Source organism: Acinonyx jubatus, chromosome B2, assembly GCF_027475565.1.
Source record: "Acinonyx jubatus isolate Ajub_Pintada_27869175 chromosome B2, VMU_Ajub_asm_v1.0, whole genome shotgun sequence".
NCBI classification, from domain to species: Eukaryota; Metazoa; Chordata; class Mammalia; order Carnivora; family Felidae; genus Acinonyx; species Acinonyx jubatus.
In genome coordinates, this window is record NC_069385.1 from 115,863,678 (window position 1) to 115,888,969 (window position 25,292).

Below are 25,292 nucleotides of genomic sequence, written 5' to 3' on the forward strand. Positions count from 1 at the left end.
TTACTTGCAAGCTACTTCCTAGAAAATACAGAGAGAAGCAGACAGATAAATGTACCAGGCTCATACATAAGAACACACACCTTGTGTGTGTGTGGTTTAGATAAACTTTACTGAGGCATAATTTATGTACAATACAATGTGCCCATATAGGTGTATAATTTGATGAGTTTTGACAAATGTGTTTGCCTCTATCGCAGTAAAGATAGTTTCTGTCTCCCTAAAAGTTTCCTTGTTCCTTTTTGCAATCTGTCCCCACCTGGGCCCAAACAGCCCCTAATCGGCTTTCTGTTGCTTTGGATTAGATTGGTATTTCCTAGAATTTCATGTACAAGGAATCACACAGTCTGTACTATTTTCTTTCTAGCTTCTTTTGCTCAACATCATGTTTTTGACATTCGTCTATGTTTTTGCTTCTATTAGTAAGTAGTTTGTTCCTTTTCATAGCTGTATTGTATTCCATTGTATGGCTACACAATTTGTTTACCCGTTCTCTTGTTGATGAAGATTAGGGTTGATTGTAGTTTGGGGCTATTGCGAAAAAGTTGCTGGGAACATTCTTCTACAACTCCTTCTGTGAACACGTTTCTATTTCGCTTGGGAGGAAAATTGGTGAGTTATATGGTAAGTGTGTGTTAAGCTTCAAAAGAAACTGCCAAACTGTGCTCCAAAGTGGAAGTGTATGTTGCCACCAGAGAAGTGTGAGAATTCCAGTTGTTCTCCATTCCACTGGCTCTTGTATTGTTGGTCTTTTTCATTTTCACAATTCGGCTTAGGTGAGGAATGGTCTCTCACTGAGGCACGTGTCTGCTCACCCCTCCAAGCTCTTCTGGAACCATTCCTCCCGGCCTCACACTTCTCCCCAGCTGCTCCAACAATTCCTCTGTTTTTTCCATGCTCTAGTCCCCATTCCTGGAATTCTCGTCCTCTTGAAATTTCCCCCTCTTGAAACTGACCCCTTCTCATCATTCAGGTCTTGGCACAAATTTCACCTCCTCAAAGGTCTTTCATCACCCTCTCTGATGGTGTCCTCGACATTTTTTGGCTCATTTACCCTTTGGCTCATTTGTAGCAGTGAGCCCTATCTGAAAGAATCTTGTTTGTATGTCTATTTGTTGTCTGCCCCACAAACAAAGGCAACTTGTCTGTTTTATTTACCTAGAATGGTGCCTGATAGATAGTAGGTATTCAATATACATTGTTCAACGGATGTGCAGTCCAAAGTGTGCATTCAGTATATTAGTCTTTAAGGTCCTGGGAATTAAAGGGTATGCATATTAACAAAACACAATTATTAATTAATTAATTTATTTATTTATTATTTAAAAATTTTAATTTATTGTTGAGAGAGAGAGAGAGACAGAGCATGAGCAGGGGAGTGGCAGAGAGAGAAGGAAGCACAGTATCTGAAGCAAGCTCCAGGCTCCAAGCTGTGAGCTCTCAGCACAGAGCCTAATGAGGGCTCAAACTCACAAGCCATGAGATCATGACCTGAGCCCAAGTCAGATGCTCAACTGATTGAGCCACCCAGGCTCCCCCAAAACACAAATATTTAAAATGTAAATTATTTTTATTGTCTGGGCTATTCAATTTTGCATGTAAGTATGCATAGAAATCTAAAAATATAGAAGAGTAGAAAAAAGGGGAGGGGTGCTTGGGTGGCTCAGACGGTTAGTGTTTGACTCTTGATTTCAGCTCAGGTCATGATCTCACGGTTCTGGGTTCGAGCCCCAAGTCAGGCTCTGTGCTGACCATGCAGAGCCTGCTTGGGATTCTCTCTCATCCTCTCTCTCTCAAAATGAATAAATAGACATTTAAAAAAAGAAGAAGAAGAAGAGAAGAGGAAAATTGACCGTAGTTTCACCAATTACTATGGTTTAAAAGTATAAAATATTTTAAATTATTAACTAGTTTTAAATTTTTTATTTTTTTAAAGTTAGCTTTTGGGGCGTCTGGGTGACTTAGTTGGTTGAGTGTCAGACACCTGATTTTGACTCAGGTCATGATCTCAGGGTGGTGGGATCAAGCCCTGCATTAAGCCCTGAGTTGGGTTCCATGCTGAGCGTGGAGGCTGCTTAAGATCCTCTCTCTCTCCCTCTGCCCCTCTCTCCTGTTTGCATGCTGTCCCTTTCTTTTATTTTTGTTTTTATTATTTTTTAAATGTTTATTTATTTTTGAGAGTGAGAGAGAGAGAGACAGAGCATAAGCAGGGGAGAGGCAGAGAGAGAGGGAGACACATGTCCGAAGCAGGCTTCAGGCTCTGAGCTGTCAGCACAGATCCTGATGCGGGGCTCGAACTCACAGACTGTGACATCGTGACCTGAGCTAAATTCAGGCGCTCAATCGACTGAGCCACCCAGGCGCCCGCATGCCCTCCCTTTCCAAAATAAGAAATTAAAAAAAAATTAAATAAAAAAAATAGATGTAGCTTTTAAAAAAAATGTTAATTTATTTATTTTGAGAGATATAAAGAGAATGTGCACAGGGGTAGGGCAGAGAGAGAGAGAGAGAGAGAGAGAGAGAGAAAGAGAGAATCTCAAGCGGGCTCTGGGCTGTCAGTGCAGATCTCATGAACTGTGAGCTCATGACCAGAGCCGAAATCAAGAGTCAGATGCTTAACTGACTGAGCCACCCAGGCATCCCAAATTAGCTTTTGAATAAGTAATATTTGTACATGGGAAAAATTCACAGTATATCCTTCTGGAAAACGCTGCTCATATACAAACATACATATATATCTATCTGCATTTCCCCCCAAAATAGCACCATACTGCATACATTGCTCTGCACGTTGCTTTCTTCATTTAACAATTTATCTTAGAAATCACTGCACATCAATAGTTGTATCAGTTACAATTATGTTCGGCTGTGAGTGACAGAAAATTCGAACTATCAGTGACTTGTAAAATTAGATATTGATTTATCTCTCACTAATGAAGTCTAGAAGTAAGTAGTCAGACAACACTAGGACCCCACAATTATCAGGGACCCAGATTCCTTCTGCCTTTCGCTATGCCATCTTCAGCATAGGGCTCTACTTCATGGTCCAAAATGGGTGTCTGAGCTCTAGCCATTACATCTGCATCTAGCCAGCAGAAAGAAAGGAAAGAGAGGGACATGCTTCCTCCCAGTAAGAACACTTCCTGTGACATTTCTGCTCAACTCTCATCGGCCAGAAAACACAGGGACACACCCAGCTGTAAGGGAGGCCGGGGAAACATTTTCTTTTTTCTTTAAGTAGGCTCCATACCCAATGTGGGGCTTGAACTCATGACCCTGAGATCAAGAATCACATGCTCTACTGCCTACTGAGCCAGCCAGGCACCCTTGGGAAACACATTCTTTATTCCAGGTAGACATGTACCTTGCTCAAGATCAGAGGAGAAGAGAATAGATATTGGGGGATGACTAACAATCGCTATTACAGCAAACATAGATTTGCTTCATTTTTAAAAATTGAATTTTGGGGGGCGCCTGGGTGGCTCAGTCGGTTAAACATCTGACTCTTGATTTCTGACTCAGGTCATGATCTCACAGTTTGTGAGTTTGAGTCCCATGTCGGGTTCTGCGCTGACAGTGAGAGTCTGCTTGGGATTCTCTCTCTCTCCCTCCCTCTCTCTCTGCCCCTTCCTTGATCTCTCGCTCTCTTAAAAATAATTAAACTTTTGGGGCGCCTGGGTGGCTCAGTCGGTTAAGCGGCCGACTTCCGCTCAGGTCATGATCTCGCGGTCCGTGAGTTCGAGCCCCGCGTCAGGCTCTGCGCTGACAGCGCAGAGCCCGGAGCCTGTTTCCGATTCTGTGTCTCCCTCTCTCTCTGACCCTCCCCCGTTCATGCTCTGTCTCTCCCTGTCTCAAAAATAAATAAACATTAAAAAAATTTAAAGAAAAATTAAACTTTTAAAAAATTGAATTTTTTATAGCCAGCTGCCCAACAAAAAGTGGGAGCCCTTCACCAACCCTCATGTTCTGCACTTCAAGTCTCCCTTGGGTGCGTGATTGGTAGAGCTAAGTCACATGTATAGTTTCCACAGAGGCTGAGAATTTGAGTTCTGACTTCCAGGTTGAGGACAAAAATCACAATAGGGGAATTCCCCCAAATATAGAAAAACCACTTAGAATATAGACCAATCCTCCTGTAAAAGACAACTACAATATGCCAGATTTTTAAATCTTAAAATATTTTTCTTTTTATTAAAAAAACTTTTTTTTGATGTCTATTTATTTTTGAGGGAGAAAGAGATAGGGCGTGAGCAGAGGAGGGACAGAGAGGGAGACATAGAATCCGAAGCAGGCTCCAGGCTCTGAGCTGTCAGCAGAGGGCCTGATGCGGGGCTTGAACTCACGAGCTGTGAGATCATGACCAGAGCCAAAGTCGGATGCTCAGCCGACTGAGCCATCCAGGTGCCCCAATCTTCAAATATTTTTAAATGTTAAAAGCATTAAAACTCTAACAAGATAGTGAGGAATAACTGAACCAAGGTACATGAACAGATAGGAATCCAGAGAGATTAGAGTTGCCAGATAAAATACAGGACTTCCAGTTATATATTTGAATTTCAGATAAGCAACATTTTTTTTAAGTGTAAGTCCCAGTTAAATTTGAATTTCAAATAAACAACAAATTATTTTTTAGCATAAGTATAATATGTACTTGTGACATATTCCTACTAAAAAGTAATTTATTGTTTATTTGAAATTCAAATGTAACTGGATGTCCTGTATTTTTATTTGTTAAATCTGGCAACCCTACCAGAGAAGTGAGTCCAGCACTTGGGGCTGCTTTTGTCTGTGGGCATTTGCCAATCTGAGTCATCAGAGAGGTTGAGCTGTGCTTTTGAAAGCTTATTAGGATTAGGGGTACAAAACTGGAATGCAGGGCCTACTGAGGTTGGAGACTCTGATAAACCACCCCTGTGGTAGATTATTACTTTGATAATCTCCAGTGAGCCATGGCTATGGGTATCCATGCCCCGTGTACTCCCCTTGACTCTGGGCTGGCTCTGTGACCCATTTTACCCAATAGAATGTGACAGAAGTGATGTTGTGCCAGGTCGGGTTCAAGCCTTAAGAAGGTAGCTTCCATATTTTGGCTCTAGGGGAAGTCAGTTGCCATGTAGTAAGTCTAACTACCTTAAGAACTGGGAGCTAACCGAGGAACTGGTGATGTGTACCTGGATTTCAGAATTGCGATGGACTTGTGTCTGCCAGTTTCTCCTTTTCGAGTAGGAATATACTTTGAGATTGTCCTTTCTCTGCGTCACCATTTCCTGTGGGGAGCAGGTAACTTGTCTCTTTAGTTCAAAGGTTGTCAGATCCAGGGGAATATCACTGGAGAAGTCTCATTCATACCTGGACCTGAACTTAGGGAGTTCAAACTCAATCCTGGTAGAGTAATGGGGTGAGATTTTCGGGGGTCTTAAGGGGTGGTGAGTGTATTTTGCACTGGGGAGGAAGTGAATCATTAAGGGACAGAGGGAAAATGGACAGATTGTTACTTTGGTATAGGCCCCCAGTGAACGATATTGTGTGAGTACTCACACCACAACTGTTCCCTCCCCTTGAATCCGGACTGGCCTGTGACCTGCTTTCACCTATGGAACATGGTGGAAATGACACTGTCAGTTCCAGATCTAAACCTCTAGAAGGCCTGGCAACTTCCACATTTGCCCTTTGGAGGAAGCCAGCCACCACGTAAAAGTCTGATTATCTTGAGACAGGATATTGTGAGAAACCCAACCTAGCCTCACGGAGAGACCATGTGGGAGAAGAACGTAGGACCCTCGCCAACATCCCACTGAGGTCCCACTTGCCCTCTAGGTGAGTAAGATCATCTTGGAAGTAGACCATTCCGGCCTAGTCAAGCTGCCCCGACTGATGCCACATAGAGTAGATACCAGTGTCCCTGCTCCAAATTGAAGAATCATGAGCAACTAAATAGAATAGTTATCGTTTTAAGTCAGGAATAAGCAAAGTATGGCCCATAAATGGCTCCCTGTTCTTCTTCTTTTTTTAAACAGCTTTATTGAATTATAATTAATTCACCTACCACACAATTTATCCATTTTATGTATGCAACTCAGAGGTCTTTAGTATATTCATAGATGTGTGCAACTATCACACAGTCAACCTTAGAACATTTTTTTAAGTTTATTTATTTATTTTGAGAGAGAGAGAGCAGGAGAGAGTGTGGGAGGGACAGAGAGAGAGGGAGAGACAGAATCCCATGCAGGCTTTGCAGTATCAGCGTGGAGCCCAACAGGGGGCTTGAACTCTTGAATCATCAGATCATGACCTGAGCCAAATCAAGAGTCAGATGCTTAACCAACTGAGCCACCCGGGCGCCCCTCTAAAGATTTTATTTTTAAGTAATCTCTACACCTAATGTGGGGCTTGAACTTACAACCTTGAGATCAAGAGTCTCAGGCTCCACCAACTAAGCCAGGCAGGGTCCCTTGTTTGTTTGTTTGTTTGTTTAAATATTGTTTTGGCTGTTCTGGGTCCCTTGCAATCTGTATGAATTTCAGAATCACCTTGTTGATTTCTATAAAGAAGTCAGCTGGGACTCTGATGGGATTGCATTGAATGTGTAGATAATTTGGGGAGTATTGCCAACTTAACAATGTTAAGTCTTTTGATGTATGAACATAGGATGTTTTTCCGATTATATAGGTCTTCTTTAATTTCTTTCAACAATGTTTTGTAGTTTTCAGAGTATAAGTTTGGTACTTCTTTTGTTAAATTTATCCCTAAGTATTTTATTATTATTTTTTGAGATTTTATTTTTAAGTAATCTCCACACCCAACGTGGGGCTTGAACTCACAACTCCAAGATCAAGAGTCACACACTCTATTGACTGTGCCAGGTAGGCACCCCAGTATTTTGTTCTTTATTAGGCTATTATAAAGGAAATTTCTTTCTTAATCTCATTTTTTCATTGTTCATTGAAAGTGTATAGACATATCATTGATTTTTATTATAGATCTGGTTTCTTGCAAACTTGCTGAATTTACCTATTTTTTTAAATTTTTTTAATGTTTGTTTATTTTTGAGAGAGAGAGACTGAGCGCGAGCGGGGGAGGAGCAGAGAGAGAGACACAGAATCCAAAGCAGGGTCCAGGCTCTGAGCTGTCAGCACAGAACCCGACATGGGGCTCGAACCCATGAACTGTGAGGTCATGACCTGAGCCAAAGTCGGACGCTTAACCAAATGAGCCACCCAGGCACCCCTACTTATTATTAAGTAAGCTCTACATCCAACGTGGGACTTGAACTCACAACCCTGAGATCAAGAGTCACATGCTCTACTGACTGAGCCAGCCAGGTGCTCCTGAATTCACTTATTGGTTCTAACAGTTTTTACGTGGATTCCTTAGCATTTTCTATACACAAAGATCATGTCATCTGTGTTTAGAGATAGTTTTACTACTTTCTTTCCAATCTGGATGCCTTTTAATTTCTATGTCTTGCCTAATCACCCCGGCTAGAACCTCCAGTAAAATATTAAATAGAAGTGGCAAGAGTGGACATTCATGTCTGTTCCTTGTCTTTTTCTTGGAAAAGGTATCAAGTCTTTTACCATTAAGCATGGTGTTAGTTGTGAGTTTTTTTGGTGATATTCTTTATCAGCTTGAGAATGGCTGCCTGGCTTTGTAAATAAAGTTTTAGTGGAACACAGCCGTCCCATTCATTCATGTATTGTCTACGGCTGATTTGAACTATAATGATAGAGTTGAGTAGTTGTAACAGAGACCATATGGCCTGCAAATCTAAAATATTTACCATCTTGCCGTTTAAGGAAAAGTCCACTGACATCTGTCTTAAACTGCTAAATTTTAGGATTGTTTGCTATGAAACCATATCTAACTGAAACAACTCCCAGGCTTTGACTGGAACCTCAAAGAGCTGCAACATTGGGTAAGGAGGAACCATAAACAAACAAACAAACAAACCATAAATAAACAAACCCTCCCACATACTGTAATCCAGTTTCAAGTCATCTGGGAAGCTCAGAAAATCAGAAGCCATGAAATTGAGTTAAGGTGATCTTAGCTTGCCAGTGTCCCCAAATGCCTGCAGAAACCAATGGAAATCCTTTTGGGAGGAAGATGTTATCACTGTTGCCTTAAATGATTTTTCAAATACAATGTCCAAAACATAACCAGGTACATGATGAGATAAAACCTCATGAGGAAGAACCAGTAGTAAAAACTAACAATGGAAACCGATCCACAGGGACTCTAGATTGAAATTAACAGACAAGCCATAAAACAGCTACACTTACTTTGTTTAAGGAGAGAAAAGCCAAGCTTGAAAATTATAGCAAGTCACAAAGAGACATAAGAAGTGACATAGCAGATCTGAAAAGACCCAAAGAGAAATTCTGGAACTGAAAAAAAAAAACCCAAACAAACAAGCAAACAACAAATTAAGAGCTTGATGGATGGGTTTAAGAGGAGAATTTTTTTTTTTTTAAGGAGGCTCCATGCCCAAGGACACTAAGTGACTTGATCTCATGACCCTGAGATCAATCAAGAGTCGCATGTTAGGCACCCCAAGAGAAGAATTTTTTAAAAAGCTGAAGAGAGAATTAGTGAGCCGAAGAATAGTCACAAGAAACTTTTACAACAGAGCGTTGAAGGACAAAAGATAGAAGATACAGAAGAAAGGATGTAGTGAGAAGGTCTAATAGGTATTTCAACTGGGGGCCCAGAAAGAAAGAGGTACAGAAACAGTAATTGAACATACAATGGCTGAAATTTTTTTCAAAATTAATGAACAATTATTCAAATGTGATAAGCAGCCATGAAGTGACATACATTCACTCCACCATGTGGTTTGACTCTTAAGACAGTATATCTTTAGGGCACCTGGCTGGCTCAGTTGGTAGAGCACGCAACTCTTGATCTCAGGGTCGTAAGTTCAAGCCCCATGTTGGGTGTAGAGCTTACTTAAAAACAAAAACAAAAACACACCAGCACATCCTTCCCGTACATACCTACCTTTGAAAGCGTTCTGAAACCAACATAAAGGTGGATCCATAGCAGATGGAACAGGGCTTGTGTGGGATGAGTTCAAATACAAACTTTGCCACTCCCTGCTGTGCTACCTGGAGGAGACTGCCAAACTTCAGTTTTCTCAGCCAATAAACGGGGCTAGGAATACAAGCCTACCCCACATCGCCATTGTGAGAATCGAGTGATACGGTGCATGTGAACAAACCTAATGAATGCCAAGGGCTTTAAAAATGAGATATGGTTTGAGTAGGATCACAAACATTCGCAGGGGCACTACCAGTGACAGGTCAGACCGGCTACATAATTTGCAGGTGAAATGAAATGAAATGAAAATGCAACTGTCGAAAAATTATTAAGAATTTCAAGACAGCGACAGCAGAGCATTAAACCAAGCGCTGGTCACACGCCCATGAAGCCAGCCTTGGTAATAGGCCCTGCAAAGAACCGCTCTGTGTGTTAGGAAAGGGCTGTCTGTTCCACATCCAGGTGTCTGCAGCCATAGCCCACGTTATCTTTGAGCTCTGAAGGGCAGCAGTGTTTGGGGAAACTGCAAGCACACGTGTTTCCAAATGCCAAGGAGGGCAAGTGCAGTGACCGGAGTGGTTTTCTGAGAGAGTGGGTGGGGCCAGCCAGGCTGCCATCAGAACTGTGGAACTGACTGTTCCCCACAGACTCTGGCCTAGAAAAAAAAAAAGCCTGCAGCTGTATCTACAGGGCCTGTTGTTGTTTGCTGCGGTGTGTTACAACACAGCCTGGCAGCCTCCGGGGCCTTTCTGTCTTCCTCCTGGAAGAGCCTGGTCCCAGAACATGTGACATGGCCACACAGCCCTGCAGATTTCCCATACTGCTCCTCGCTGTTCCCTCAATTACCAGGCTTTTCCAGGTCTGCATGCTTTTTTGCTCATCCTATCCTCCGCAGACTAGGAATCCCTTTCCTTCCTCTTCCACATCCCTCCATCTGGCAAACACCATCTTTCAAAACTCTTTTAGGACTCAGCTCTAATGCCACCTCCTCAATGAAGCCTTCCCTGCCTTTCCCAGGAAAAGCCAACTGCTCCTTCCTTGGAGCTGTCCACTGTAACATAAGTGGTACTGACATGTAATGTGGAAGTCACTATCTCCTTGGCTAAAGCCTTCAAGGGCTGAGACAATGTCTCCTCACCTATGCAGACTCTGCACACAGCACAGTGCTTAATACTTGCTAGTAGTAAGCACAGTAGATGCTTAATCAACTGGGGTTAGAAACTTTCAGAACAAATCATTGAAGGATAAATGGTTGGATTTGGATTCAATCACCCACGTCTTGTTGAATTAATGTATGAATAAATTGTGTCAGTGATTCTCCCTGGCATCTGGTAAAAAGGGAAGCTTCTAGGCATTAAGTCAGGGCCTTCTTTGCTCTTGAGGTTTCCGTGTTGGTTCTAGTTGTTTTTTTCCCCAGGCACCACGTCCTGAAGGCAGGGATGGTGATTTGTTGAAGAGGGTCTTCAAAAATACCTAAATGACCAACATGACATAGCGCAGAGAGCAGATTTGGAGCTAAGAGATGTGGCTTCTGATCTGGTTATGGGACATAAGATTTCCATAGGTGACTATTAAGTCCCATAGCTATGAGACTTTAGGTTTCTGTCTCCTCAAAAATGAGGGGTTTCAGTTAGTTACCCCCTAAAGCCCAGGTGCAGCCAGTTCTATCTCCTCATCCGAATCTCTATGGGAACTACTCAGAGGCAGCCAGCCTTCTGGTTGGAGGAGCTTAGCCCCTCTTGAAGCTGAGTTTGCTCAGCGGGTCTACCCTTTGCTGATGGGGGGGTGGGGGCGGTGGTGCGGTGGGAAAAGGGGATCAGAGAACACCAATATTTTTTAAGGTCTTTTGCTGTCTCAATGGCCTGGTGTCTCATGCTTGAAAGGCAGAAAACCAGGGGAGAGCATAGTCCTCACAGTCATTTAGTGTCCATGGGGAAGTACCACGGGCTAAACTGGTTCTCAAGATGGGATTTTCCCGAGGCCCAACGGGGCATTTTTTTTTACTTCCTAGGGCTAACCTAGTCTGCTTACCTGACACAAACATCCCGGCCTGCCCCTCTCCATCCTTTGGGCAGGCCTGGCAAACAGGCAAGCAAGGCAGAGCTTTCAGAGATACGATTCAGATGTGAAGTCAATAGCTTGTTTAGGCATGAGTTTCTCTGAAGGTAAGAGACGGTGTGAAGGGGCATGGGTCAGTTTCCTTCATCCCTTCCCGCCGGCCCCCACAAAGGCCAAGGGCCAGACACGTGGGCTGGCGTGGAGAGGCGGAGTTTACACTAAGGCGGAGGTGCAAATGGACGGGGGCGGAGTCTCATTTGCATAGACGGTGCGCGGCCACCAATCCGGACGGGCGGAGCGACAGCCCGCGCGCCTTTTGGGGGCGGACTGACAGCCCCGGGGCCCTATCGAAGACGGGTCCTGCGGCCGGCGGGGGCGGGACCGCGCCGGGCGCTGCCCCGGGGATTCGGGCCGGTTCGCGGGCGCTGCCAGTCTCGGGCGGCGGCGTCCGGCGCGCGGACGGCCTGCTGGGTGGGCTGGGGGCCGAGCAGCGCGAGGGTGAGGCGGAGAGAGAAGGGGCCAAGGAGCAGCCACGGCGGCAGGTACCGGCGCCATGGCCGCAGGGATGGGGCGGGCGGCCGCGGCGCCCCGGGAACCGAATTCCCTCCTTCGCGGTCAGATCGCTGCCGCGCCGCTTCGGCGCCCCCTCACGCGCGGTTCTCCTGCCCCAAAGAGGCAGGCTCGGGGCGAACGGGGCGGGGGAAGCCTCGAGGCGAGCGCGCCGGATGCTCCTTGCCCAACTGCGGGGCCCCTCCGCGCCCCGCCGGCCCGCGGGGTCGGTGCTCTCTCCGCGAGGCGCGGAGTCGGGCGACCGCGAGAGCCGCTCCCCGCCCCCGCCGCGCTCCCCCTCGCGGAGTCGAGGCCGGTCGCGCCCGCTCGTCCTCACCCGGCTTTTGTTTCCTGCCCGAGGTGACAGGTCCCGGCTCCGGCTCCCGTCGGTCTCCCCCGACTCGCCCGAGGCCCGGCGCCTGTGACCGCGACCGCCCGGAGCAGGCTGCGGGACCCGCGGAGAGCCGGGCGGCGCGTGAGCGGCCGCCGCCGCGGGCGGGAGAGAAACTTCGCCTTCCGGGGCCCGGGCCGGCGGGCGAAGTCGAGCCGGGGTGAGCCGTGCGCCGGGACGCCGCGGGCGCGATGGAGCCGCGCACACCTGGCGGGGCCCGTGGCGGGTGAGGATAACGGAGTGTCCCGCTGCTGCGCTCCTCGCTTTCGGTTTGCGCTCCCGGGGCGGTGGGTGTGGATGCGTGTTCGCCGCCTTCACCTGCCACCCTGGGACAAGTGACTGGGATACAGCATCCCGGCTCTCAGCCGCTCTTGAAGGGTGCCAGTGCAGCGCCTTTCTAACAGGTGATTATTCTCGTGCCAGGTGAAAGCCAGTTCCAACTTGTTTTAGGGCTCCTGACTTGGTTCACTCCTGGAACGTTAGAACTCCTTCCACTGATGTCTGAAAAGGTGTACTGGCAATAGTATAGGAGTCCAACCCGGTATTGATTTAAAACAAAAAACAAAAAACACCAACCGTTTGAGGGGGTCAACGTGCAGATTGATTGATTGCATTCTTTCCATTGACGAGCCTGGAGGAACATGGTCTTATTTTAAAAATTCGGTTTCTGCAGTGGTGGCGAAAGCATAGTAAGGTACAAAGTTAGTAAATGGAGAATGCAGAAGTCTAGATACCCTTCAGGGTGGTTCAGGACAGCGTGTACAACGTTTGGCCGCCATTCAGTAAATTCTGCATGAAGTAGTTTGAGCTCGTGGTTTTGGATTTACTTTTCAGGAGTATGTTTTCCAGTGGAATAAGGCTTAGCATTGAATGGGAGCTTTCTTTGGAAAAATGGGAGTAGACAGGAGTGTTTATTTTCATTGTCTTCCCATTTTGTTAGATTGTGGACAAGGGAAAAGTCAAGGCATATTTTGGTTAAGTGTTTTTAATAGTCTGTAGAATTCTGCCCCCCGCCCCCACCCCACCCCTTTCCCCACCCCAGAGGGGTTTTTACTTTAGAGAATTGTAGCTTTTTCTCTTGGTGTATGAATCAAAGGTCAAGGATAGACTTGAACGAATTTTTATTCTTTTTGGGAAATTTTTATTTGTCGTACTTTCACTTAGCCTTTTCTGCGTCTCTCTCCCAACTGACCTCCACTTACTTAATCCACCATTATGGACCTGACCAATGTAGGGCATCTACAGAAAAAATACATTTAAAAATAGTATATAATTATTTTTGAAATGTAGTTTATATGTATTTAAATTTATTTGTGAGTAACTTGATTTAGCTTACTTAGTTTTTTTCTAACGTGTGTTTTGTGTCTATTGGGGATGACTTATATTTAAGAGGGGTGCAACTTTTTAAAAGCAACGTTATAGTTTTGATTTAATTATGCTACTTTATTAATATTTCACTGAATGGTTATTTTATTATGTACCTAGCTATTTAGTAACATCATTTAAAGTTGAACTCTTTAACCAATAGGCTAGTTGTGACTGGGATTTTAAAACAAAATCAAAGAGATGGTCTTTATGAAGTGTTTTATATCTCTAAAACAACAGGGTTAAGTGTTATGAGGTCTTTGTCCTTACAACACTTAACAAAACAAATACATACTTTTTTAATCTTTAATTTTGGGTGGTTTTTTTAAGGAAAAAACCCCATAATTTTAACCAGTTCAACATGAAAACCTTTTAAAACACTGGATTAGGCAACTAATTAAATCCTCAATTTTCTGTTTGTTCTTGGGCTGGAAAAGAACACATATTTTGGGTTAGTTTCCTAAAGGTTTCTTAGCTTAGAACGAATCAGTCTAGAGAAGAAAGAACATCCTCATTCTGTAGCTGTAGAAAAAGTTATTGCTATTAAAGCAGAGTTGTCTTTTTGATGCTTAGGAGAGATTTGTTCAACAGTGGCACGTCGTGTTGAGTGGGTTTTATTCTACATAAATAGTTGTAAGGAATCTTATAGGTCTGAGGTTCTCTTTGTTTTGGATGACTTAGATAATTGTTCTTTAAAGTGTATAGGAATATATGAGTTTTAACTAGTATGTGTAATTTTCTATGTATGATTATTACAATCCTTATCATATGGTGATGTTTAAATATACCACATATAGTAAATTAAACTTATATTTCATAGTTTTATTTACACAAAAGCATATTTTAGGAACTTTATTAAAAGCCCATATTCAAATTCAGTTTTTAGATATTTTACTGTTTTTTTTGGTCCACTTTAACTTGTGGTAGACCATATCAAAATTATCAACCACATTTCAGTTTCAGAATTAAGCATAAGTTGAATTCTTTTATGTACACAATAAACATACTGAGTGTTTAAGTCATTTATCCTCAGGTGTGGTTCTTTTTGTTGTTTGGGGGTTGGCAAATATTTTTGAATGAAGAAAGGCACAAAGAAACAAGGACATATACTAAAATAGCTAATTTGAGGATAAATCAAGTGGCCGTGTTAGACATGAATATGGCTTTATTTGACCGCAGTACGCATGTTACACCTAGCATTAAGAATATCTCTGTATAGGCCTTTAATTAATTTTTCAGAGTTCCTAAAGAAAAATCTATATTGTCCATATTTTGGCACACCAAATTCTGTGATTACTCAATGCTGAACAGTTAAATACAGACATTTTATAATTCTGAAACAATTTGAACTTTTTTTTTTAAGATTTTTTTATTTATTTTTATTTTTTTTATTTTTAAGCTGTCTACTCAGTGTGGGGCTTGAACCCACAACCCTGAGATCAAGAGTTACATGTTCCACCAATAGAGCCAGTCAGGCACTCTGAAACTTTTTGAACTTTTTTTTTTTTTAAACAAAAGTTTGTCTTTTTTCTTTTATTTTTTGGAGAGAGAGAGAGAGGTTGAGAGCACGTGTGAGCAGGGGAGAGAGGCAGAGAGAATATCACAGGCAGGCTCCACGTTCAGCTTGTGACTGACTGAGGCACCCTGGCGCTCCTGAACTTTCTGACATAGTTGATTAGTAATTATTTTGCTTTCTCATTATTGTACATGTCTGAATTTTCTACAGTGCATTTCCCCCCCTATTTCTGGCCAGCTTTAAAGAAAAATTTTGCATGGTTTACTTTTCACCAGTCTTTCCTGGCATGCTCCTGGTGTTACCAGAATCACCTGGATCAGTGATAACCATTGTGCATATTCTGTAGTATTTTTCACATGCTGGGCCCAATTCAGTATTCTTGCCGCTGCGTGTTGGGCCCCAATTTTGGCCAAGATAGTGTAGTGCTTATTTCCTCAAGGCTGGGCAGTTGTTGGCTAGGATGACCAGTTTGGCCGTGTCTGATTATTTTATCTACTTGTACCCCATCATGTACTGTCCCCTTATCATATCAACTTGGAGCCTAGAGGTAATTGACTCCAGTGAGGACTTCTGTGCAGCTACCATCTTCCTGCCTTAGGTGTGGGACAGCTCCAACCAAGAGCAGTCTCCAGTCCTGGCCAAGGAGCTAGTGAGAAAGGCTCTATAGTGCTTTTTTTTTTTTTTTTTTGACTTCTGATAATATATCCCCAAAGTGTAAAGAAAATTAAATTTACATACAGAGGAGACATACACTGAGTGGTTGTTGGTATGTAAATAACTATTGACTTTAAAACAATAGCCACTTAAGTGCGATTTAATTTGCAAGTAAGATACCGGTACATGACTGTTCGTCAAAAGAGAGCTTAAAATAATTATAGTAGGGCCTAACTCACTCTTGTAACTAATTTGTATAACAGGTTACTAAGGATATTTAGCAATATTTTAAACACTAAAATTCAAGCTCTCAAAATAATTTGTACCTCACAATTTGTTATGAAGAGAATTACCCTGTATTCTGCTGAAACTTAAACATGTAAGACTATGTCCTTAAATGGGGCAAGTTCATTTTATGCTTAATTTAGTATTTACTTCTAGTCTTTTGGAAAACATCTAGTTAATGAGAGTGAAGGACCACCAGAGGGAGTATGGGGTCTACACAATTGCTGTACCTGTTTTCTGCTCTTGGTCTGGAAGAAAGGTATTTTAAAAATAAGAATAAAATTGTAATTCTCTAAAACAGGAAAAAGATGATGACAGTTGAGAGTTGTAGTGGTTTAGAGCCACTGTTGGTTTTTGTAACAATCAATCAAGGCTGTTTTCCTTGTTTTTTTAGAAAATGGTACAATTATTGGAAAATGATGTATTTTCAGAGTGAATAATGGGTTAAGTAAATAATTACACACCTGTGAAAGTCAGGGACCATTTAAATGCTAAGAATATTTTTTAAGATTAAAAATGTAGTACATTAGAATGGTATGTTTTTGAAGTTGCTCATTTTGGGGGAGGAGGAATAAAAGGTGAGCAAAGAGCCAACATTAGAAGTGGGTTGTTTTCTCCCATTGATAGTTGCAAACCTTTATAAAACAGGCAGTGGTAAATTTCTAGGACATTTTGTAGCATTCTGCCTCCATCTTGGCAATTTATGGGTAATGTTAAATGAGGAGACACTTTTAGTCCCCTGAAAATGATAATCTGATTATCAACAGCAGGGTTGGGAGTTTCAAATTGACTTCAAAAATCAGATTTATGTGTATGTTTCTTAACGTTACCATCACTAGACATTAAAGAACTTCCTCTACTTTTAGCTGCAATTACACAGTAGAATTTCAGAGTCAGGATGTGTCTTTCATAGACTTAATGCTGTGGTAAATTACTTCTTGGGATGGAGAAAACATCCTAGGGATTGAGCTTTTTTCAGAATATATCCTCAATGGAGATGGGATGGTCTTTACCCATGTTAAGTATCAGCCAATGGATTATTTCCCTGTTTAACTTAAAAAAAAAATTTTTTTTTTTTACATTTATTTATTTTTGAGAGACAGACAGAGCACAAGTGGGGAGGGGCAGAGAGAGAAGGAGACACAGAATCCGAAGCAGGCTCCAGGCTCTGAGCTGACAGCATAGAGCCCCACGCGGGGCTCGAACTCACAAACCGCGAGATCATGACCTGAGCCGAAGTCGGACAATTAACTGACTGAGCCACCAAGCGTCCCTTAACTTTGTTTTATTTATTTTTTTTAATTATTTTTTTTAAACGTTTATTTATTTTTGAGCATGAACGGGGGAGGGTCAGAGAGAGAGGGAGACACAGAATCAGAAGCAGGCTCCAGGCTCTGAGCTGTCAGCACAGAGCCCCATGCGGGGCTCGAACTCACGGACCGCGAGATCATGACCTGAGCCGAAGTTGGCCGCTTAACCGACTGAGCCACCCAGGCGCCCCTTAACTTTGTTTTAAAAAAGCAAGACGATAAAATACAATTTGTACTTTTAACACATACTTTGGGTTTTACTCCTCGCATAGAAAATGATTGTGTAGTGGAGGTAACAGTAGCTTATATGGAAAGAAATCTGTTTCTCTTTTGAATTATTCTTAGGTTAAAGCATAATACTAAGAGGGGCGCCTGAGTGGCTCACTCGGTTAAGCGTCCGACTTCGGCTCAGGTCATGATCTCACAGTTTGTGAGCTCGAGCCCCGCGTTGGGCTCTGTGCTGACAGCTCAGAGCCTGGAGCCTGCATCGGATTCTGTGCCCCCTTCACTGCTTGCCGCTTGTACTCTGTTTCTCGCATTGTCTCAAAAATAAATAAACATTAAAAAAAATACTTATGAAGAAAAACTGAAATGGACAGCTTTCCCACGTTAGATGTGTTTTCACTGTGAACTTTATACATTTAAAGAAATATATCTTTGTTGGCCCAGTTGGACTTCTCAGAATCTATTCATTTATATACACACGCGTAGGTAAAATACCTATGTTTTATTTTTTTGTATTTTATACAACTGTATACATATTTCCTATATATAATTATACTATGTAATGAGTCCATCTATCTGTACTATATGACTTTACAGGCTTATTTATATGTGAGCCCCCACCCCTTTCTAAATGAAATCTTATTTCACCAAGGAGAAAGAAAGTACATATTCACAAAAAGATTGATGTAAAATGTTCATGGCAGCTTTTTTTGCAGTAGAAATGAACTAATGATTCGCACAACATAGATGAATCCAAGAAATATTATTCAGAGCAAGAGAAGCCAGGCATAATAAGTATGTACCAAATGATGTCATTTTTGAAAAATACAAGAACGGGTGAAACTTAGGTATGTTGATAGAAATCAGGACAGTGGTTTCTGGGTAAGAGTGTGGTTGACTGGAAAGAGGCGAAAAGGAACTTTCTAAGGAGACTGAAATATTCTGTAGCTTGACTTAGGTAATGGAAATTCAAGTGTACGCTTTTTGGGTAACTTACTTTCATATAATTTTTAACTTACAGAAAAATTGCAAGACCTAGTCCAAGGAACGCCCAGATTCACCAGTTGTTGGTATACACGCTCGTTCAAACTTACTGAGCTGACTACTTAAGATCTGGGCATTTTACGGTATGTAATTTTTACTTTAATGAGGAAAAGAGCTACAAAAATTTGTTGGAGAATGATCTTGTTATCTGCAAAATGAAATACCTCGATTCAGACTTAAGGAGTGCTTTAATGATGATGGAGAAGAGAATCAGTGACGATCTCTTGTCTCTGTATATGTGTATTTATACTGCTTCTCTCTGAAGTTTCATGGTGACTTATTTCTGTTTGAAGAAACAAGGTTCTGAACGTGATTCAAAGCAGAAGTATCAGCAAGGAAAGCCTGCCTTATTAGAGTATGGGACTGATAGCTAGCAATAGCTTTCTGGGAAGTGAGGGTGTGATTATTCCTGTTAAGCGTTGCACACCTACAGTGTGCTAGATTTTGCACAGACATGCATAGTTTTTATTGTCTTGGAACTTACCAGATGAACAGGAGGCAAACAAATCTGCTTGTCTTTTTTTGGGTGGTGCTGTTTATCATATGGAGGAAAGATAGGTGCTTACAAACTGTATAAACTATTCTTGGTTATCAGCGAGTGGCAGATCTAAGCAGTAAATTTGTTGCTCTCCATTAGTTGCAGTGCTGTCAGAGTCTCTAGAGTGATTTGGTTTAAACTACATCTATTTAAATCCTAGCTAAAACTTTGGTAATTGTTAAAAACATTCAACTTTACCCTTCTACTTATTAGTTTATATACTTTTATTTTTTTTATTTTTTATTTAAAAAAAATTTTTTTTTAACGTTTATTTATTTTTTTTGAGACAGAGAGAGACAGCATGAACGGAGGAGGGGCAGAGAGAGAGGGAGACACAGAATCAGAAGCAGGGTCCAGGCTCTGAGCCATCAGCCCAGAGCCCGACGCGGGGCTCAAACTCCCGGACCGCGAGCTCGTGACCCCGGCTGAAGTCGGACGCTTAACCGACTGAGCCACCCAGGCGCCCCAGTTTATATACTTTTAAATGTGTGGGTTTTTTTACAGGTTAGGGTTAGGTATAATTTATGGGTCTTGGTTCTTTTAATTTTTTTTTTTTTTTTGTATCCACATAAAAAAGTTGTTTATTTGATTACTTAGTAGAATGGAAAATATTTGAAATAATATGACAACTAACCAGCAGGTTCAACAAAGCAATCATTGATACTGGGGATGAATGTTTATTTTGCCTTTACTAACGAAAATCATACATTTATATGGACTATATATTTTCTTCAGCAAAAATTGTAAGTTCATTGAAAAGCAAAATAACAAATGTCCAACATCAAGTAACAGGGATAAAAGGACGTTTTGCATTTAATGAACGTATTCATGTTTCTCTAAAATGACACAGGATCTTTTTTCCCTTGCATACACACTAAATTTCATTGGTCTATTAAGAATGAGTAAAACATTATTTGAAATGTTTTCTCTGTTAGGATTTTGGTTCAAGTTGTCAAGCCGTTTTTGTTTTTGTTTTTGTTTTAGTTGTCAAACCTTAACTGCAGATAGAATTTTAAAGATATCTGTAGATAGGCTTTTTTTTTTTTTTTTTTTTATAATGGAAGTTTTAAACTACACAGACCTGGGGAGAATAGTATTATGAACCTCTACCTATTCTCCAGATGTATTAACTATCAACATTTTTTTTGTGCTTTTTTTTTTTTTTTAAGTTATTTAGAGAGAGAGTGTATGTGCACATGGGGCAGGGGCAGAGAGAGAGAGAGAGAGTGAGAGAAAGAGAGAGAGAGAGAGAGAGAGAGAGAGAGAGAGAGAGAGAGGAAAGAATCCATCCCAAGCAGGTTTTGCGCTGTCAGCATAGAGCCCAGTGTGGGGCTCGATCTCATGAACCATGAGATAATAATGAGTGACCTGAGCCGAGATCAAGAGTCAGATGCCTAACTGAGCCACCAGGTGCTCCCAGTGTGCTTTTAAGACCATTAAGTTCTCACAAATATTATAAAATGGTAGTGGTATTGGTGCATCAGATTTTTCTCTTAGTATTTTCCAAAAGTTTTGTTATAAATACAGAAACTTCAGAAGCAGTGTGTTTTAGTTCAGAGACTTGACTTTGGACAAATAGTAATTATGAAACTGTTTTAATCCTTCGCTTCTCTCTGTCAGTTCATAGCCTGAGGAAGAAATAATGTTTTAGCTTTTCGTTTAGAACAAAGCAGTCCAAATATTCTGTATCTACATAATAAAGTATTCATCTGGAAGGTTAGGTCATCTTCAAAGTGTATTATCTGAGGAATGCCGTTGTTTTAAGAGTTTTTTTTCTATATCCTTCTCTTTCTCTAAAAACTTGGTCCTTGCTGTGCTTTTAGGCCCCAAATATGTATCTTCTGTTTAAACTTGAGGCCTTCCAAACTTGAGGCCCAGCTTTTCACCTATGTCTTAAATCTAAATCTGTTTAAATACCATCTCTGTAGAAGCTGCACACCAACACCCCCACCCCTCATCCCCAGCCAGAAAGCTCTTCCCGGTTTTCCTCTTTAGCTGTTAATAACTCCATTATTCTTGTCGGTCATTTTTCACTCTTCCTTTACTTCCTAACTAAGCTCAGTGAGTCACTAAAACACTTTGTTTCTGACTTTATAATTTCTTTATTTTTTTGTCCTTTTCATTTCTAGTACAATTATCCTAATTTGGTTAACATGTTGAAGTAGGAGATTATCCCTAATCTATAATGAACTTGATACATACCAAAATTAAGCTATGTTTCTAGAGTAAACTAAGGCATTTTTATCTCTTTCAGAGAAGGCTTCAGTCAGCCCTCTATAGCAGAGACATCATTTTGAAGGCCTAAGTAATCACTGTATTTAAACTAAGATGATACATAAGACTTGAAAATCACTCAGCTCAAATAACTTGGAGAACGGTGACTGGCAGGGCCCACAGTTTATTGTGGGGGGCAGGGGGTAGGGTGTAAGCAGCAGCCTTTCTTAGACCACAGAAATGGCCCAGGATGAGTTCCTTCCAGGCCATAATATCTTCAAGTGCTTCGCAGTTGAGGAAATATTAAGTGTATATTATACACTCTGATGACTTCTTGGTGTTTTTAAGGCTAAAAGTACCAGTGTATGGGTTACTTAAAATTCTTCTCTTGTCCCTTGTGCCATATTTCCTGACCAAGATAGTTCCTGTCTAAAAGCTACTTCTGCTGAAAGTGACATGATACTCTTTTCATTATTTTTCTTTACAGACTCCTAGAATTGAAGTTTGTCAGAAAGATAGGAGCCTGAGGTTAGTTAGGAGGGTATAAAATAGAAACAGGAAAGTAAGTGATCCTCATTAGCTGTCATCCAGCCTCCAGGGGCCTTGGGCCTGATTCCTTTGCAGATGGGTTGTAGTTTATCAACTTGGCTTGCCTTTGGTTAGCTTATGGAGATCTTTTTTTCTTTCTGCTCTTCTGGGAAATGTTTGAATTTCCTCCTGGTAGGAACCAGGACTCAATTTGAGATTACTGACTTAGGGAATAAAAGAATTAAATTCCATATTGCTTTACATAATCCAGAATATCTGATTATTTTATTCTATGGGAATTAGGAATAAAATGTGGATTCTGAGATACTTACACAGAAACTAATAGTTATTAAGAGTGGAAAATGGAGGAGTAAAATACATTGCTAGGAAGCCTTGTCTGGGGGAGCAGACCTTGGAATGAGATTCAAGAGTGTTGCTACTAAGTAGCTGTATGGTCTTGGGCCAATTAAAATCCTTTCTGGGCCTTATTTTAATTGTAAAATGAGTGGGTTAGATTAGATAGTATTTTAAGATTTCTTTGAATCTCTGAAATTCTAAAAGGAATGGTTTCTCAGGAAAAAAAAAAAACCTCCTAATTTATGTACTGTTCCTAGTAGTTTTTCAGCTATTGCTTCATATACATATTTTTCTATTTCCTTCAGAGGTTAGGAAAAGAAACAATTATAGAAGGAGTCAGAATTCCTAAGTTGGATTAGATTTTAATGTTGTTGTTTATCTGTGTTTCTCCACTGAGTTTATTCTGGATTCCTATTTTCTACCTTGTATCTGTGTCCATTTCCTTTCTTTTATTGCTTTTACTTGTCTTTACAGTGTTGACTTTCATATTCCTCTTTTCACTGCTTTTTGCTACTGCTTTTTTTTCTAGCTCTTCTTCACTGCTCATATTTCATTGTGGCATGGTATTCATCAGATAGACCCTTGAGTCTGAGCTATCACCAAATTAAATTTAGATATCCTAATAGTTGTTAGGATTAACGGGACCCTTCTACTCTATAGTACATAAAGCTAGACAGAGGAGTCCAAAGATAAAGGGAGTGAGGGAGCTTGAAGGGAGAATGAGTGGTGTGAATGAGAGTTTCTAAGGATTAATTTGCTATTATGATTTAAACTATAAGTTAAGATATTGAAGTCTTGACGATGGTGACTCTGCCAGTGACAGCTTGGTCCTGGAGTCCTAATGGACTGTGAATTTCTTGTGGGGAGGTGCACCTCTGATCCTGAATCCTTCGTGTTCAGGGGCATGCTGTAGGCTAAGCACTAGTTGAGCTCAATTGCGGTTAGGACGGATTCTTTCTTCAAGGTGTTCTCTGGTAGGCTGGACATGAAGAGTGTGGTACAGACTCTTCAGTAAGACTGTCACTACCATTTGGAGAGATTGGACAACAGACAGAGCTTCTTCTAAGCCCCGTTTCCTCACCTGTAATATTGAGGAGGGGCGGTTGTGAGAATTAAATGAGACAGTGTCTATAAAGCACTTAGCCCAGAGTCTGGTATATGTGTTCAGTAATCATTAAATGCCATCATAGTTTCATTAACAAGCACCTTTATATTTCAGGCATTCGGCTCTTTTAGGTTCTAAGTAGTGTTGTTACAGAATAAATGAGACAAGAGCCTGTTCTTAGAAAAGATAGAATATATGCACAAAAGATAAACAACAACCTAGGCCCCACAGTAAGTGGCAAATGAGTGGTTTACTTAAGAACTTGAGGGGCAGGAATAATTGCTGAGCAGATGAGAACTTCAGAAAGGTGACAACTCGATCTGAACTCTGAAGGACTAGTTAGCAAGCTAAGAGAACAGGCTCTTACAGATTATAAACGGAATGCTATAGCTCTGCTACTGTGTAATCTCAAGCACAGTTACTCACCCCTCTCCCAGGATCGTTGAGAGAATTAAATGAGTTAGTATATGTCGGGCACCGAGAAGTGCTTCAGGCATGGTGAGAGCATGATAAATTAGTAGTACAAGTTGAGAGGAGAGAGAGTGCATTTCAGATAGAACACTGAGTGATAACGAACGGGAGATATTCTAGATTTTTGTTGGAAATGATGAGGCCAAATTGGCTGAGGGGAATAACTTGTTGGAAAATAGCTGGTGATTATGTAGGGGCAGGATTATGAATGATTAAGTCCGGTGTTAGGAAGTCTTTTCTATAGGTACTGAGGCAACTTGGGAGGATTTCTTGGCTTATTTGTGAGGCACTCTGGCATTTCTCACTTTCTTTCCTGATTTCATTATAACTGAAACTTGTGTTTAAACTAATTTTGACAATGAAACTCATGATCCTTCCTGAACCATTTGTCCATTTCTTTTTGTAAACGTGAATTCTTTTACTTTTTTTCTCTCCATGTTTTAGTTGTTTACATAATCCTTACTCCTTTTCTCCAGATTTTCCTCTCTGTCCTCAGAAACCCCAGTCTAGATCCTAAATCACTAAAGCCATAATGTAGAAAGGGCCAGGGGGAGGGAGAAAGAGAGGAAGGGAGGGAAATAACCTGTAGTCCAGCCATCTTGTTTTACAGATGAGGACATTGATGTCCAGAGGAAGTACAGTCACATGTTCAAGATCCACAGCTAATTAATGAGCAAGCCTGCACCTTTGAGAGCTAAACTAGGGCTGGTTTTTTTTGTTTGTTTTTTGTTTTTTGTGTTTTTTGCTCTCCTATCCAGTGTGATTCTCAACCATCTGAGTGGTAATTACAGTAGAACTACCAATAATTTTTCTACTATTACTACTAAAAACCAAGATAAAAAATAATTTTACTACCAAGAAAAATGTGATAGTGATTCACACTTAAAAAAAATTTTTTTTTTTTAATGTTTACTTATTTTTGAGACAGATACAGAGTGTGAGTGGGGAAGGGCAGAGAGAGAGGGAGACACAGAATCTGAAGCAGGCTCCAGGCTCTGAGCTGTCAGCACAAAGCCTGATTTGGACTCAGACTCACAGACCACAAGATGATGACCTGAGCTGAAGTCGGACACTTAACTGACTGAGCCACCCAGGCGCCACGTAATTCACACTTCTTTAAAAAAATTTTTTTAAATGTTTATTACTTGAGAGAAAGAGAGAGACAGAGAGCAAGCAGGGGAGGCGCAGAGAGAGAGAGGGAGACACAGAATCTGAAGCAGGCTCTAGGCTCTGAGCTGTCAGCACAGACCCCCCCGACGTGGGGCTTGAACTCATGAACCGCGAGATCATGACCTGAGCTGAAATCTACCGCTCAACCGACTGAGCCACCCAGGCACCCCCACACTTCTTAATGAGAAACCCATGATTACATTTCTTGGATGAGCATTACTATTCTTGAAGTAATATTTGAAACCAAAACTCCAAAATCTGCTTTAAGAAGAAATGGGTTTCTTTCTTTCATTTTTAGAGTTGTGAATTATAGTAGCATTGTAAACATAAATAGCATTCTCAAAAAAAGTGTACTTTTTGTTTCTATCATTTTACTGATTAATGTGCTTGTACGATTAGCATGGAGAGTTGGGAGCTCTGGTACTTTGGCCTTGCAGCCCCCAACCCTATATTTCTATTACAGTAGTCTCTTGAGT

At 41.4% G+C, this 25,292-nt stretch overlaps 2 protein-coding genes and 1 pseudogene across 8 annotated transcripts in view; 1 reads left to right on the top strand and 2 right to left on the bottom strand.

The window, feature by feature from the left end:
- Positions 1-1,133: 1,133 nt before the first annotated feature.
- On the bottom strand, positions 1,134-13,273 carry LOC113598566 (basic salivary proline-rich protein 3-like). The gene is made up of 3 exons (XM_053223399.1): positions 13,227-13,273; positions 8,998-12,431; positions 1,134-1,251 (listed from the first exon to the last, which is right to left on the bottom strand). Exons 1-2 carry the CDS (start codon positions 13,271-13,273, stop codon positions 11,348-11,350), a joined length of 1,131 nt encoding a protein of 376 aa, XP_053079374.1. The 3' UTR covers positions 1,134-1,251; positions 8,998-11,347.
- FKBP5 (FKBP prolyl isomerase 5) overlaps positions 11,480-25,292 on the top strand; it is a 117,805-nt gene continuing 103,992 nt past the window's right edge. For 2 of the 7 annotated variants that reach the window (XM_053222900.1, XM_053222898.1), the window contains exons 1-3: positions 11,504-11,636; positions 12,004-12,260; positions 18,411-18,516. The gene's annotated coding sequence lies outside the window, so the exon portion shown is untranslated. Of the gene's footprint in view, positions 11,637-12,003; positions 12,261-12,302; positions 12,439-18,410; positions 18,517-25,292 lie in introns of those variants that run through there. The other 5 variants (XM_027057907.2, XM_027057905.2, XM_053222899.1 and 2 more) reach the window with 3 other exon arrangements.
- On the bottom strand, positions 14,959-15,500 carry LOC128315652 (60S ribosomal protein L30-like; annotated as a pseudogene).

Coding starts and splice junctions, on each gene's coding strand:
- LOC113598566 (XM_053223399.1), bottom strand. CDS start 13,273: ATGCCCTACATTGGTCAGGTCCATAATGGTGGATTAAGTAAGTGGAG. Junction 12,432..13,226: donor GGTGGATTAAGTAAGTGGAG/GTCAGTTGGGAG, acceptor ATCACCTGTTAG/AAAGGCGCTGCACTGGCACC.